Here is a 17234-nt window from a genome sequence, read left to right on the forward strand (position 1 = left end):
GTGGACCGATAGCGGTCCTTACAGAACAGCAGACTGTAACGCACTCAGGCCTATGTACCGTAGCACCCTATACCAAGTTACCAGTCCTTATAAGAACTTTTGTGGACCAAGCAGGTTGTGTGTTAGTGTTTAGCAGACTGTGCGTCAGTCCCTATACCGCTGAAGGACTGCTGCAGTATAGGGCAGCGGTCAGCAGTAGTGCACGGCAACCCTATGTATTGTGGACCGATAGCGGTCCTTACAGAACAGCAGACTGTAACGCACTCAGGCCTATGTACCGTAGCACCCTATACCAAGTTACCAGTCCTTATAAGAACTTTTGTGGACCAAGCAGGTTGTGTGTTAGTGTTTAGCAGACTGTGCGTCAGTCCCTATACCGCTGAAGGACTGCTGCAGTATAGGGCAGCGGTCAGCAGTAGTGCACGGCAACCCTATGTATTGTGGACCGATAGCGGTCCTTACAGAACAGCAGACTGTAACGCACTCAGGCCTATGTACCGTAGCACCCTATACCAAGTTACCAGTCCTTATAAGAACTTTTGTGGACCAAGCAGGTTGTGTGTTAGTGATTAGCAGACTGTACGTCAGTCCCTATACCAATGAAGGACTGCTGCAGTATAGGGCAGCGGTCAGCAGTAGTGCACGGCAACCCTATGTATTGTGGACCGATAGCGGTCCTTACAGAACAGCAGACTGTACTGCACTCAGGCCTATGTACCGTAGCACCCTATACCAAGTTACCAGTCCTTATAAGAACTTTTGTGGACCAAGCAGGTTGTGTGTTAGTGTTTAGCAGACTGTGCGTCAGTCCCTATACCGCTGAAGGACTGCTGCAGTATAGGGCAGCGGTCAGCAGTAGTGCACGTCAACCCTATGTATTGTGGACCGATAGCGGTCCTTACAGAACAGCAGACTGTAACGCACTCAGGCCTATGTACCGTAGCACCCTATACCAAGTTACCAGTCCTTATAAGAACTTTTGTGGACCAAGCAGGTTGTGTATTAGTGTTTAGCAGACTGTGCGTCAGTCCCTATACCGCTGAAGGACTGCTGCAGTATAGGGCAGCGGTCAGCAGTAGTGCACGGCAACCCTATCTATTGTGGACCGATAGCGGTCCTTACAGAACAGCAGACTGTACCGCACCCAAGCCTATGTACCGTAGCACCCTAGACAGACCAAGTTACCAGTCCTGATAAAGAGCTTTGTGGAACAAGTGAGTTGTGAATGATTAGCAGACTGCAGCAGAAGGGCAGCAGTCAAGTATAATATTCTTTCTATATTTGGAAGAAAGAATATTATACGTGTACAAGCCTATTACCGTACCACTGATACCAGTCCTGAAAAGAACCTTTGTGGAACTAATAGTAACAGCAAGTCTTTAAAATTATCCTCACTGCCTGACACACTGCTTCCTGCCTGTCCCTATACAAATTGGCAAAAAAGAGTAGGCTGGAACGATTAGCTGGAACAGCTCTTTTGTGGACCTGATAGTAACAGCTAATGATGATGATGATGATGATGATGAAGAAAGACTAATCTGGCTGAGCTGTCCCTAAAATAGCAGCATACAGCGCTCTGTCCCTTTATCTAAACTGACAAAAGAAACTCAGGCTGCTGACCTAACACCTATACCAGTCCTGAAAAGAACTTTTGTGTACCAAATAGCTAGCGTTTTCTCTGTCCCTACTCCACACAGGATCCTTTCCCTACAGTGACAGAAGAAAGAATGTAAAATGGCCACCGGATCGGGTGTATTTATAGGTTAGGGGGAATGTCCAAGTGTCCATGAGCTGTCATGTCTCAATTGGTTGTCCTGTAACACATGATAAACGTGTCACGAAAGGTTAAAGTTCTTGTATACATTAAACACGTAAGTCCGCCGGGGCGAACGACGGAAAAAGGCGTTCGAACCCGCGGACGGCGAAAGTCGGAAATTCGCCGCGAAACGACCGCCGGGCGAACCGTTCGGCCATCACTAGTTACGAGCATACCATGCTCTTCAACAGGCTTTGTGCAATGATCTACTTATAACCACATACTTTTATACCAACACTACAGGGTGTAGCCTCACAGGTGTGTCCCCTTAATTCCATTACCACTATAATTCAAAATTTTAACCCGTTAGCAAACCTAGATCCTCCTACAAGCTTAGTCTAGACATTAATGATATATGCCCATCATTCGTCTAATTATTCAAGTCTTCATGCAAGAGACAAAGTTCAATTGCTATATTAATTAGACAATGATCGAATTAATCATAAAAGGATCAAAAAAAGTGGAAAAAAGAAATGACAAAATTAAAAACAGACAAACAAAAACCAAATCCCTATATTTTGTTGAGACTGTCTATCAGCCATGGTTCATTTCCGGATATACTCCATATTTCCTGTCCTGTAAAGTTCCATTCAGCCTGTAAGGAAGCATGAAATATACTTCTCGCAAATTCTAAAAAAAAAAGATATAGATCATAGACCCTATTCATTCCCTCAGGGTGCAGGGAACTCAATTAATTTATCCACCATACTCTACTTCTCTTTGTTTTCATTTTAATATCCTGTCACCCCTCTCCGATCTCTAAGTACCTCCTCTAAAATCATGAATCTCAGATTTGAGTCACTGTGACCCTGTTCAAGAAAATGTCTAGAAACTGGCAAACCTGGCTGTTTATGCTAATGGTACTACGATGCTGGGCAATCTTATCTTTCATCTTCTGTGTGGCCTCACCAATGTATATTAAATTACAAGGACATGTTAGAATATAAATTACATAGAAAGACTGACAAGTGTGAAAACTTTTCGCCATGATCTTTTCACCATTGCCAGGATGAATGTAATGATCGCTTTTATTAATAAAATACACTGGATACAATTTAGGCAAGGAAAACTACCATTTCTATTTTTGCCCAAAAATGTCATTTTTACCTGGTGCTCCCTTGGCAGATGCTCCAACCTTACTAATGAGTCTCTAATTATCTTTCTCACAGTCACGTCACTAACAATATGTTTTATCCTACAGAGTTGACTCCTCACAATGGATCTAGGAAATGCGGTGGGTGACAACTGTCAAATGACAACAGTTGATACAGATCCGTAGGTTTTGTATATAGATCAGATTCCACCCGACCCTGCTCTAAATAGATCCCAGTGTCTAAAAAAGGAATCGACTTCCCACCTAAGTTAATTTCAATTGAATTTCAGGACAACAATCATTAAGCATTGCATCAAATCTTTTCAAAGACTCAATGTGGCCCGCCATATGACAAAAATATTGTCAATAAAGTGCCACAACGTGGCACAAAACAATCTGAAATATTTTTTTAAACATTAGCATTTGTGCCTTAGAGAATTTCTCACTCTTCCTGATTAATCTCATAGTCGCACCAATCCCACCTTAATGCAGGATGGATGCGTAATGCCCTGTACACACGGTCGGAAATTCTGATGGAAAAGGTCCGATCGGATTATGCTGTCGGAAAATCCAATCATGTGTGGGCTTTATCAGACTTTTTCCGTCTGAAAAAGTTTAAGAGCTGGATCTAAAATTTTCCAACAACAAAATCTGATCTGACTTTTTCCGATCATTTGTAGAGAATTCCGACGGACAAAATGCCACGCATGCTCAGATTAAATTACGAGACCAAAGCTATTGGCTACTAGCCTTTACGTAGTCCCGTCGTATGCAACGAACGTCACCTTGTTCCAGATGATTGGATTTTCTGACAACTTTGTCTGACTGTGTGTATGCACGGCCAAAATCCATCAGAAAAAATCAGACGGATTTTGTGGTCGGTATTTCCAACCGTGTGTACAGGGCATTAGGCTAACAACACCCCAGGTGACCAGCAACTCATTCCCTTAACCACTTACAGACCGGACCATTTTGCTGGCTTAAGACAAGACCACTTTTTGCGATTCGGCACTGCGTCACTTTAACTGACAATTGCGCGGTCGTGTGACATGGCTCACAAACAAAATTGATGTCCTTTTTTTCCCACAAATAGAGCTTTCTTTTGGTGGTATTTGATCACCCCTGCGGTTTTTATTTTTTGCGCTATAAACAAAAATAGAGCGACAATTTTGAAAAAAACGCATTATTTTTTACTTTTTGTTATAATAAATATCTCCCAAAAATATATAAAAAAACATTTTTTTCCCTCAGTTTAGGCCAATACATATTCTTCTACGTATTTTTGGTAAAAAAAATTGCAATAAGCGATTATTGATTGGTTTGTGCAAAAGTTATAGCGTTTACAAAATAGGGGATAGTTTTATGGCATTTTTATTAATATTTTTTTTTTTTTACTAGTTATGGCAGCAATCAGCAATTTTTATTGTGACTGCGACATTATGGCAGACACATCGGACATTTTTGACACATTTTTGGGACCATTGCCATTTATACAGCAATCACTGCTATACAAATGCAGTGATTCCTGTGTAAATTACACTGGCAGTGAAGGGGTTAACCAATAGGTGGCAGTGTAGGGGTTAAGTGTTCCTAGGGGCTTGTTACTAACTGTGGGGGGCTGGGCTTTCTTTTAGTGAACACTGATCTCTGCTCCAATCACATGGAGCAGAGATCAGGGGAGGCAGAACGGGGAGATGCTGTTTACAACGGCATCTCCCAGTTCAGCCGCCCCGTGAGACAATCGCGGGTATGCCCGCGGCGATCGAGTCCGCGGGACCCGCGACCGGACTCACGGGGGTCCCGACCGGCACGCGAGCGCACCGCCACTGGCGCGCTCGCGATGGCAGGGCGGCATTTAAGATTGGATGTACCTGTACGCCAATATGCCTGCCCGTGCCATTCTGCCGACGTACATCAGCGTGCGCCGGTCGGGAAGTGGTTAACACAGATAAACATCCTTCAATTTGTACAAAAAAATCATTAGTATCTCTAAGGTATGATTTAGTGTCTCTCACTAGGGTTGACAGGATTTTGTCCAGAAGTTGCGCTACAAGGACAAAAATTGAGTCTCTCCCTGAGACAATGGGACGTCCAGGAGGAGATTGGCTGGGTATACAGGACAGGAATCCTTATGTGGGTAGGCAACAAAATCTCAAAAAGGTCCCGGGTGATAACCCTTTCCTTAAAGTGGTGTTCCACAAAAAAAATTTTTTTAATTCTTAAAAAAAAAAAAACACTTGGAAATTTTTTTTTTTAACTCACCTCTAAATGCCTGTTGCTAGGGGGTCCCTCGTAGTCTGCCTCCTTCAGTGCCTGGGCTGATGACATCACTTCCCCTCGGCACAAGAAGGGCTCAGCTCTGCCCCCTCCCTCCTGTCAGTCATCTGGGAACCATGACAGTCGGCTTCCCACAGTTGCAATGCTGATGCGGGGGGAGGGGGACGAGTGGGGCTTCGTTACCCCGCATTGCTGGACCCTGGGACAGGTAAGTGTCCGATTATTAAAAGTCAGCATCTGCAGAATTTGTGGCTGCTGACTTATAATTTTTTTTTTTTAAGGGGAGCTCCTCTTTAGGTGCAGCTTTAAGAATACATTCAAGCTGTTTCCTTATGGACCAAGTTGGATCGTAAGTCACTTTTTTTTATATACCAATTGATCATTCAATTGGCTATTAACCTCTTGCTCATACAACTGTGGATCCATGATGACCACCGCTCCCCCATTGTCAGCGGGTTTCACTATCACATCATCACATTTACCAAGTTCATGCAGAGATATCCTTTCCTTTTTTTTTTCCAAAGAGTTTATAAATGTTTCAGTTTTACAAGTAATATAAGCAGAAACTTAATAAACAAAGCAATAACAATAGCTTGTACAGCTTAAAATCAATGCATCAGAGTCTACTACAGTTCACAGAGTAATCAATATATGAAATAACCACCTTATCACTTATCAGTAATCTGAAGGATATACATAAGATACTTGAAGTGTTTACACGGTTGAGAATGGCATTGCTTTTTCCCTTCAGTATTGGTTTACTGATTGATATAACTGAGCCCCTTTATGTCTGTGAGGTTTTGTGGGCAGCTGGTGACCGTTTGTAGGCAATTTGGTAGGGGTAGTCATCAAGATGGTTTCTCTGTTTATGTCCCTACAGTGTGGGGGTTTGTAGAGGTCTGAGTTTTAAGTTTGTCAGTAGGGCATTGGGACATGTTGTGGGTAGGAGAGAGGAGAAAGGATGGGTGAGGATGGTGGGGGTATTATTTGTATTGATATTTAGCAAGTGCTTGAGGGAGATCTTATTGTTCTCCTGGGGTTCATATTTATGTGTTATTCAGGAGATAAATCTGCGGAATCTCTAAAGTGTCGCCAACTAGCCCAAGTTTTGCAGTATTTAGTAGGGTTGTCTTTAGGTTGGTGGATCAGGTCTTCCATTTCTGCTATTTTCTCTACACGATGTAGCCACTCGGCAACTTTAGTGGTCTTATTGCTTCTCCAATGGATGAGTATGCATTGTTTTGCAGCGTTAATGAGGTGTAAGGTGAGGGATTTTTTGTACACGGAGTGGGGTATGGATATGATGTGTGATGGAGCAGGTATTGAGCCAGAGTATAGTCAGGAATATAAGTTGTAATTTGGATGGTTATGCGGTGAACTCCTTTCCAGAATTGTTGTATGAGTGGGCCAGGTGTCAATGGATTCAGGCATGCCTATGATACTTAGGTTATGGCGCCGCCCTCAATTGTCGAGATCCTCCATATGCCGTTGGAGGTCCCTTAATTGTAATGTGTGGGCGTCCACCTTTCGAGTGGCCCTTCTGAGGACTGTGCCATGTTGTGCCGAGACTTTTTCCATCTCATGAACCCTGTCAGCCAGTGTATGAATATCCAGCCGGAGTTCAGAGAAGGCGCCTGACAGGGTTTCTTTAATGTTCTCAAGTCCTGAATGTTTAATTGTGGTTGGGGAAGGACCTCTATCTCTCCCTGCCCTGTAGCGTCCACCGAGTGGGGAGTGGGTGATGATCTGACCGTGGGGGGGGGGCCGCCATATTGCCCCTCTGTGCCCAGAACATTTTGGGGATATTGTAGCTTAATCCCCCGGTTTGTTCACGGGGGGGGGGGGGGGGGGGGGAGCGGGAGCGTGATGCCAAGGAGTCGGCTGGTTGAAGAAAGGTAACTTCTGGCGTTCAGCAAATTCAGGTTGCAGTGGCGGGAGCTCAGGAATTAAGCGGCCATCTTCATGTCAGGTCAAACCACGCCCCCTTAAGATATCCTTTCTTTGTGCAATAAGTTGTTGGGCAAATGATCCCGATAGTCAATCTGAGAAGTCAACTCTTTGACTTCTCGAGTTACCTCTTTGACAAATGTCTCAACCGGGGCATAAGTGGTAGGTGGCCAACAATTTTCAGTCTAATGAGTCATCCACTGGATCCCCATGTATATATGGTTTATGAATAAAGTGCACTTTCCATCAAATGTTGCAGAACAGTCTATAAAGATCTTGATCTAAATGAAATGTATTTAAATGGCTTTTAGGACAAAATGAAAGACCACGATTAATCAGTCCTACCTCCTCTGGCGACAGGATCCATCTTGAAATGTTATGAATCTGTTCAACCGAGAGCCAGTCTGCATCCGAGAATATCCTCCACGTCAGCCTTGGAGTAAAAAATTAGATGAGGAGCCTGTATCTATATTAGCTGAGGAGTTATCAGAAATCTCTCTCCTCGTTCCTCCATACTCAGAACGACCACGTCGGTTATATGGGCAGGGCCATCTATACACCTGATTCCTCTCGTAGAATTAGAGGAACAGAGAACACTCCCTGTGAGTAAGTTACTTCAATATGATGGAAGCAAGTGGATCCACTTTTTCATTTACTTCACAAGCTTCACAGATTATGTCTCAAATATCTGGATCGAGAAATTTTCTAATTGGGACTACACCCATACACGATACCCGTACATGGAAGAAATTGCAAAAAAAGCACACGTCTTTGGAATTACATGGATTAACTCTTGCTGGGTACCATCGGGTACAGAGGATCCCAAGACGTTTACGGGTGAGATTGACTCCTATACTGTTTAATGATAATGAGGAATACAACAATACCTTTATGCAAATTCTCAATAAGTGTTCTTTTGACCTCATGACGCTCACAATTTCATATATTCATAAAGAACTTTCTGTTTTATCTGAACAATTGAACAGAGTGGAACAGGATCTAAAAACTTCTGTGACGGCTGAAGAGTTTATTAAGGAATCTTAAGGAATCAGTAGATGTAAACACCAATAGACATTGATCTGATTTAGAAGTGAGTAAAAAAGAACAAGTTTGATCGTGACATTGAGGACTACGAGAGGAATCAGGTGTATAGATGGCCCCGCCCATATAACCGACATGGTTGTTTTGAGTATGGAGGAACGAGGAAAGAGATATCTGATAACTCCTCAGCTAATACAGATATAGACTCCTCGTCTAATTTTTTACACCAAGGCTGACGTTGAGGATATCCTGGGATGCAGACTCGCTCTCGGTTGAACAGAAAGGATTCAGCGGGCTCGGAGCGGTCTCACAACATACGAGGCAGTCAGGGTCGGGCAAAAGAAGCCTGATTCATAACATTTCAGGATGGGTCCTGTCGCCAGAGGAGATAGGACTGATTCATTTGTGGTCATTCATTTTGTCCTAAAAGCCATTTAAATACATTCCAATTAGATCAAGATCTTTATAGACTGTTCCGCAACATTAGATGGAAAGTGCACTTTATTAATAAACCATATATACACTGGGATCCAGTGGATGACTCATTAGACTGCAAATTGTTGGGCTTGCAAGTAAAATATAAAATCGGTACCACCTACCACTTATGGCCCAGTTGAGACATTTGTCAAAGAGGTAACTCGAGAAGTCAAAGAGTTGACTTCCCAGATTGACTGTCGGGATCATTTATCCAACAACTTATCACACAAAGAAAGAATATCTCTGTGTGAACGATGATGTATTGATGTGATGGTGAAACCCTCTGACAAAGGGAGAGAGGTGGTTATCATGGATCCACAGTTGTATGAGCAACAGGTCAATAGCCAATTGAATGATAAATTGGTATATAAAAAAGTGACTTACGATCCAACTTGGTCCATAAGGAAACAGCTTGAATGTATTCTTAAACTTGCACTTAAGGAAGGAGTTATCACCAGGGACCTTTTTGAGTTCTTGTTGCCTACCCACACAAGAATTCCTGTCCTGTATACCTTGCCTAAAATCCATAAGGACAGCCGATCTCCTCCCGGACGTCCCATTGTCTCGGGGAGAGACTAAATTTTTGTCCCCATAGTGCAACTTTTGCCAGTGTCTAGGCATTTTCTTGAACAGGGTCACAGTGACTCAGATCTGAGATTCATGATTTTAGAGGCGGTACTTAGAGATCTGAGAGGGGAGTGACAGGATATTAAAATGAAAACAAAGAGAAGTATGGTGGATAAATAAATTGAGGTCTCTGCACCCTTGCACCCTGAGGGAATGAATAGGTACAATGATTTATATCTTTTTTTTATAATAATGTGAGAGGTATATTTCATGCTTCCTCACAGGCTGAATGGAACCATACAGGACAAGAGATATGGAGTATATCCGGAGATGGACCATGGCTGAAAGACTCAACGAAATATAGGGATTTGGTTTTTGTTTGTGTTTTTACTTTGTCGTTTCTTTTTTCCTCTTTTTATTGATCCTTTTATGATGATTAATTTGATCATTGTCTAATTAATATATGAATTAATTTTTTCTCTTGCTTAAAGAGTTGAATAATTAGACGAATGATGGGTATATATCATTAATGTCTAGACTAAGCTTGTAGGAGGATCTAGGTTTGCTAACGGGTTAAAATTTTGAATTGTGGTAGTAATGGAATTAGGGAACAGACCTGTGAGGCTACACCCTGTAGTGTTGGTATAAGTTTACACTGTATTAATAGGCTACGTTGAATGCAGAGTGTATATATATATATATATATATATATATATATATATATATATATATATTTATATTAAATACACTGCCACTAACTAACCTGCCTGCCTAATCTAGCTCAATCTCTCTATCTCCGTCCACTGTAACACATTATATGGGCGCTGTGTAAGCAGCCTTATATAGTGTGGGGTGTGGACGTGATCCCCCTGAGCCATGATTTGGCCAACTATGGCTTTCGCTGAGGAGTGTGCTGTGATTGGCCAAAGCATGCAGGTCAGGTGTATGCTTTTGCCAGTCATACAGCAATGCACTGTGGTCTTGTAGTGCATTATGGGGTGCTTGAATTTGCTGCAAACGCCATATAAATTTTGCTGTTCAGCGAACACCCAATGTTGGAACTTGAAGCTCATCCCTACAAATAATATAAGATATTAAATGTGCAAAAATCTACCAAAAACTAAAATATAAGGATCAGGTGCACTAACCTTTCAAAATAACACTTTAAAATTTAAAAAAATAATCATTTGTATCTGACTATTACTAGCCTCATTTTACAATATGACCACCCATTGATGTCCATAGCAAAGTATTCATCTCTTTAGGAGGCAAACTGAAGGCCTAGCCTAGGTCTCTTTGACGTCCTCTGATGTACTCTTTCTTTTCACCCAGCTTCCCCTTTCTTCTCTTTTTCTATCCTCTCTTGATGCCCTATTTCAACTCTAACGTGGAGGTCTTTTTACGTCTTTGGCCTCTTCTCTGAAGCAAAAGAATACGTTTTGGGTACTGAAAAACCAAAAACAGGCACAGCATCCCTGGAAATAGAGAATTTCAAGGATACAGGAAGTGAGACTTTTAAGGTGCCAATTGAAAAAACAATATATTTAAAAATATATAAATTTTATTTGAATAACAATATGTTTAAAAGATCTTCTTAATAACTAAAGTTGGTACAAGATGGTATCTGAAGGGTTTGTAAATAAAATTGCTATACGTTTTAGAAAACTGATAGGTTTTGCATATCATAAAAAAACTTGATAAATAAAAAAATTTGGGAGTTCCTAAACATCGAATTTCCAAAAACACTCATGCTCTATGCCTTGCCCAATATTCATAAGAACGTGACCTATCCCCCGGGGCGACCTATCATCTCTGGAAATGGATGCCTCACAGAGGCTGCTAGCCAACTGGTAGATGACTATCTCTGTCCCCATATGGAGGCACTAACTTCATACATGCGAGATACCATGGACATTTTAAAAACCCTAGATGGGATGCATATACCTGAGGGAGCTTGTTTGGTAGCAATAGATGTGGAGGCCCTCTACAACTCCATACCCCACAAGAAGGGGGTTGGCATTGTGGAGGGCTTTATCTCGGAACGTGAGAGAACATCTGGACCATACAAAAGATTAATTCTTGACCTTGTTCACTTCATATTGGCAAATAATGTTTTTCTCTTTGGTGGCTCCCACTACCTCCAAGTGCAGAGGGTGGCGATGGGGACCAAATGTGCTCATCGTATGCAAGACAAATTGTTCATTTTTTTTTAATCCCTTAAACAAAATGGGTTTAATCTAAAATTCACATTGGATTTCCCTCAGGAAACCATGACTTTTTGGATATCACAAGTTTTGTGAATCAAGATGGCAGCCTTGGATCTATTGAAAATGAAACAAGATACTCCTTTTTGCAGTAAATTGCTTCACATATTAGTAGTTCACCAATGTATGTAAACAAAACATAAAATGTATTACAGTATGCACAACATTTTATTTAAGGAGGAACTGCAGTCTGCTCACATCATTTGTAATAAAACATCTTTGCCATTCTGAAGCTTCCCTCCAACCACTTTGTATATTATTTTATATATACTGTGATTCTGTACTTGCCAAATATGCTACAGAAATCTCCCTCCACTAAGTTTGGCTGCATTAATTTTAACCGTGGACAGTTGAAGCTGCTGCCTGTTCAGTTCCTGGATTTACACACACACACACACACACACACACACACACACACACACACACACACACACACCTCCAGCTCTGCAGCTCTCATTGGCCCTCCTATAACTCATCCCCCCTCCCTTCCTGGCAAACTCTCATGAGAGTTAGAGAGAGACCTGTGCATGATGCCATAAGCCTAGGCTACTAACCAGACAAGAAACAGGAAGTGGGCTGTATAAGGTATTTACTGGCAGGTAAAAAAATATTTTACTATCCAAAGTTAAAACAACAAAGGCAAAAGATTTAATAGATGGAAAGATGAAAAATTACTGCTTTAATGTCAGTTTCTACTACAACTTTATTGATTTAATAAATAATGTTGTTGCATGAGTAAGAGTTGCTGTTGTTTTTATTAAAATAATAATTATTGTTGAGATGCATATTATGGTAAGAAATAAGTAGTTTCCAAAAAAGGAATACATTCAATCACCAGTTATTTTATAGTTAGTTGGTATGCATAAAGTTTCTTTTTTTATTGCAAGGGCACATGTGTGAGATATATTTGCAGTGAGTCTGTACAAGGTCATTGCTGTTTCTCCGCCTTTGTTTCACTCTGAGATCTTTTCTGTAGGACTAGGACAGCTCCCTGTCAGTGCTCCTGTTGTTTCCTGATCGTCCCAACTGCCAAGTATCCGGGTACCCCTGGCAGCTGCCCGGTGGTGTGTGCAAGCCTAGGATGTTTAAATACCCCTCTCCATGGCAGGTGCTGTGCAGCAGTTTGGAGAAGAGAGAGCAGGTAAGTGCAAAGAGCACTGTGATGAGTGTGTTATATAACCGTGGGCATTCAAGGCATGGCAAATATGTAATTGTAACCTTGTTATATCAGCTAATGTGACTGTTAAGGGGCTGAGAAGTTTCCGGGGACAGATCACTACATAACATAACTTTTATGTAGCGTTACCTACCTTAGGCTGCAAACACAACAGTATCCAAAGTTCACTATGTGGGGTTATTTACTAAAGCTGAAGAGCGCAAAATCTGGTGCAGCTCCGCATAGAAACCAATCAGCTTCCAGGATTTATTGGCAAAGCTTAATTGAACAAGCTGAAGTTAGAAGCTGAATGATTACCATGTAAAGCTGCACCAGATTCTGTGTTCTCCAATTTTAATAAATCTCCCCCTATGTCTTTTTCAGTTTAAGCACTGTCCATGATAATTATTTAATTTGCACTAACATTCAGATTTTCAGGACTAGATTTCAGGGTTTACGCCCATCTTCTAAGGTCCAAGAAGTACTCTACTTGAAACGTAGAAGGACAGAAACCTCAAAAGTTTGCCCCAAAAATCTGAATGTTAGTGCAAAAAAAAAAAAAAAAGAAAAAGATTAGAATGTACGCAATTGTTTTTGTTGCAAGTGAAATAATGCAGCTACAATCAAAGTTCACTTGCTGATTCAGACCTGGCAATACAGCATTGCCAGGCACGTGCTAATAGGGAGTTTGTCTTTGGGAAATTCAAAGTGTATCCAAAAATATTTTTTTTCACTTAGGATAGAATAGCAAAAGGTGGAGATTTATTAAAATTGATGCACTCAGAATTTGGTGCATTCTGCTTCTAACTCTAGCTTGTTCAATTAAGGTTTGGCAATAAAGCCTGGAAGCTGATCGGCTTCTATGCAGAGCTGCACCATATTTTGCATGCTCTGGTCTTAGTAAATAACCCCCAATGTGTGCTTTTTATTTTTCTTGGTGACCTTTGTCAATGAGAATGGACATGTGAGGAAGTCCAAAACGTAGTATTGTCACCAAAACAGGAATAGATGAGAACTGTCTAAATGAGGATTTATCTTTACCTCCTGTTGTGCCTCCAAGACAGGAAGTGAAATAAACTCTCCCCAATGAAACACACAAAAAAAAAAGAATATTTTTTTTTTGTTTCAACAATACCCTGCTCTTTGTCAATGTTTTAGGTTTAGATATACTTTGATCTTTTTAGCTCTATATAAGCGAATAAGTGCAGCAGTGTTCATGACATGGCCCCTTGCGCACACAATTATTTACTGATGTTTACATGCAAGATCTTGCTGGCAGAAAAATCCTGAGTAAAAACACTGTTTTATTTATGTTAAGACCTCGGATATGCACGTATATAGGCATGTAAATGTTCGTATATGTGTTTACACACGTAATATTCTTCATCCTCTTCCTGCCAGTGTTGCAATTTACACATATACACTCATATATACTAGTGTATAAACATGTAAGTGCGTAAATTGCTGCATTAAAAAAAAAAAAAAAAAGAAGCTACATGACCGCAAGTGTAGTTTTTTCCACGTGTGTATGTGCAAGAGGCCTAATGATCAGGGCCGTCTTTAATACTGATTAGGCCCTGGGCAAACATTTTCTTCTGCGGACATAATACAGAAGACAATCAGAGACTGCGGCCATAGCACAGGAGATGGTCATAAACTGCGGACATAATACAGGAGACAATCTGAGACTGCAGACATACTACCGGATACAATCAGAGACTGCGGACATACTACAAGAGATGGTCAGAGAACTTTCAGCAATGCACACCTTTACAGTTGAATGACACAGCTCAGTGTTTCAGGATAGCAGTCAGGCATTCTATTGGTGTATGGATATACCTGGCCAGCCATCCGGGGGTGGGGCTCCCACTCCGATCTCTGCTCATACTACAGTTGCTCCCTCCTGAGCATACAGGGGCGGGGCTCCCACTTCAGTCACTGCTCTCACTACAGATGCTCTGTTCAGCATACAGGTTACATGAAGCGGGGTCAGAGCTCCCGGCCCCCTCTGCTGGCTTGCTTGGGAATACAGCCTCCCCGTATCCTCTGTGCGCTCTGCAATGCCATCATCGGGCCCCCAATTCATGGGTAGCATGGGCTCAATCGGCAGCTGCCTTGGGCCCCCCAACAAAGATTGGGCCCAGAGTAGGTGCCCTGTTTGCCCTGCATTAAAAATGGCCCTGCTAATAATGCAGGCTTCATTCTAATAAATATAACAGAAGACACTCTGTTGTAAATACTCTTGGGTACTATAAAAAGCAAAAAGGTGCCTAGTCTTACTTGTCCATTTTCATGCAGCTAAACAAATACGTTTTGTAGCAGAAAAATGCATTTAACACAGAAAGCTCATTCTTTTTTATGAGACTGGTTCCCATATAGGTGTGACTTAGCCTCCATCCAGGAGGTGGCGCTGTCCCACTGTACACCTGGAGCAGAGTCTTTAGAGGTTTAGTGTTCCTTTATAGCAGGGACATGCAATTAGCGGACCAGCTGTTGCAAAACTACAAGTCCCATCATGCCTCTGCCTCTGGGTGTCATGGTTGTGGCTGTCAGAGTCTTGGTATGCCTAGTGGGACTTGTAGTTCTGCAACAGCTGGAGGTCCGCTAATTGCATATCCCTGTTTTATAGACTCTGTAGTTGCTACAGAGGTTGCAGCTGTCTGATTGGACATTGCAACTTCTGAAGACCTCTGATGGCCACCTTGGTGTGGGACTCTTCGTGTGCGTCTGGAGCTTGTGGTAGGTGAGGGACAGAGAGCCCATTGGTCAGACAGAGTAAACCGATAGGTTTGCCACCTGTACAAGAATGGTCCAGACAGTCTGGGTTTTAAAAGTTGTGCCCGGGTTTCTGTCCTCCTGAAACCCGGACACAGTAGCATACCTTAAGTTCCAACCCTCAGGTATCCGTCCATGGGATGGATGACTGGAGCCAGTGCGAGAACTCCATGGGGGATATTCTCAAATGCAGTGATAATTAATCCTGCCGGCTACAGCTTTCTCTGCTGTGTGCTCTCCCCCTCTACCTGCCTTCTCCCCTGTGGGGATAGCTAGAGGAGTGTGAAGTAGAGGAGGGGAGGGGCCCTCTCTCCAAACCCACTCACCTGCGTTCCATCCCGAACCTCAGTACCCTGGAGAGAGCTGATCCCCAGAAACATGTGAGTGCTCTCTCCATCCATGCTGGCTCCGAATCCTAAAGAGTGTCATTGACACTGACCCTTGCCCAGTCCAAGAGATGGGCACGGAGTGACCCAACTGGGCAATCAACAATGTGGGGTGCCATCATCATGCTCCTATTCCTGTGCTGCTGACTGAACGCCCGCCCAGTGGCCTCTCCTGTCTGCCCTGGTCCCCAGCAGGTGAGCGCTATTTCATCACATCACTCAATGTGAGTCCAGGGTTTGGAGGGAGGGAATAACAGGGTGAAGACACTATAAAGTAATGGAGAGAAAGATCATAATGAGGTGAAGGTGGAGGATAACAGTATAGAGAATAATGGAGATTATAGGAGAGTAGGAAAGTTATCGTGAGGATGATAAGTAAAGGGATAACAGTGATGGGGATAATAATGGATGGTGAGGACAGAGATTGCAGGTATTATGTATAGTAATGGGGGAAATGGTGGTGAGGATGATGATGACAGTTAAGAAGATGAAAATGATAAAGACATGTGATGAGGATGATGATGATTATGGAAGGAGAGTAAAAAATGTGATAAGGATGAGGATGGGGATGACAGTAGAGAGGAAAGTGATGAGGATGATGATGGAAGGATGAGGACAGGGATGACAATGATAATGTAAAGTAATGGGGTAAGTAATGGTGGGGATGATGATACAGAAAATAATGATAGGGATAAGTATAATGATGGTGAGGATGATGATGGCATTATAGAGGATATGATAAGGGTGATAACAATGATGAGGATGATCGTGGTGATGTGGTGATGGTAGTAGAGAGGATAAAAATGAGGATGATAAAGGGGAAAATGATGAGAATAATGGTGATCATGATGATGACAGTAGATAAAGAACTAGAACCGATCGGCTGTATTTTCCTCCTGCAGCAGCTAAATTCCAGCAGGAGGGAGAGGAGGAGAAGTCGGTTTTTCACTGCTGCAGCATGAAAACAGCCAATTTGTTCTATTAAATGCCAACCACAACACCCCTTCTGTCCAGGTTCCACTGTTAATGCAATTTAGCTAAACTGTACACGGTGGTGCTAAAGTGTTCAGGTTTGGCTTGAAGAAAAAGTGGCAACCCTATAAACAGAGTAGGGAGGGGTTCCTATTGCATAGTCAGTGTCGATGTAGAGCAGGGATGCCCAACCTTTTGAAGAGCAAGCGCCACTTAAGTGACTTGGTAACCAGTCGCGGGCCACAATGAGTGGAGTGGGCGGATGACAGGTCTGTGTACACAGCCCACTCTACGCTATGGGCCCTCCGCCCATAGATCCTCCCAGGTGGAAGGGCACAGATCCTCTTCTGTTTTTTTAGCGGATCGGATAGAAGGTATGCAGTTGTAAACGGACACAAGTCTGTTTACATTTTCCGCTCCATAGAGGTGAATGGAGGGTCTGATTGGGTCGGTACAATCATGT

General features: G+C 42.4%; 1 protein-coding gene across 4 annotated transcripts in view; it reads left to right on the forward strand.

Annotated features, from left to right (window-relative positions):
* Window positions 1–17234, forward strand: part of MISP (mitotic spindle positioning) — a 223219-nt gene that overhangs the window by 117658 nt on the left and 88327 nt on the right. The window contains exon 2 of one of the 4 annotated variants that reach the window (XM_077475639.1): window positions 12459–12623. In XM_077475639.1, coding sequence (XP_077331765.1) covers window positions 12564–12623 — 60 coding nt within the window. In that variant the 5' untranslated portion in view covers window positions 12459–12563. Of the gene's footprint in view, window positions 1–12428; window positions 12624–17234 lie in introns of those variants that run through there. The other 3 variants (XM_077475641.1, XM_077475638.1, XM_077475640.1) reach the window with 3 other exon arrangements.

This window comes from Lithobates pipiens, unplaced genomic scaffold, assembly GCF_037356315.1.
Source record: "Lithobates pipiens isolate NorthernLeopardFrog02 unplaced genomic scaffold, aLitPip1_a1.2 Scaffold_13, whole genome shotgun sequence".
NCBI classification, from domain to species: Eukaryota; Metazoa; Chordata; class Amphibia; order Anura; family Ranidae; genus Lithobates; species Lithobates pipiens.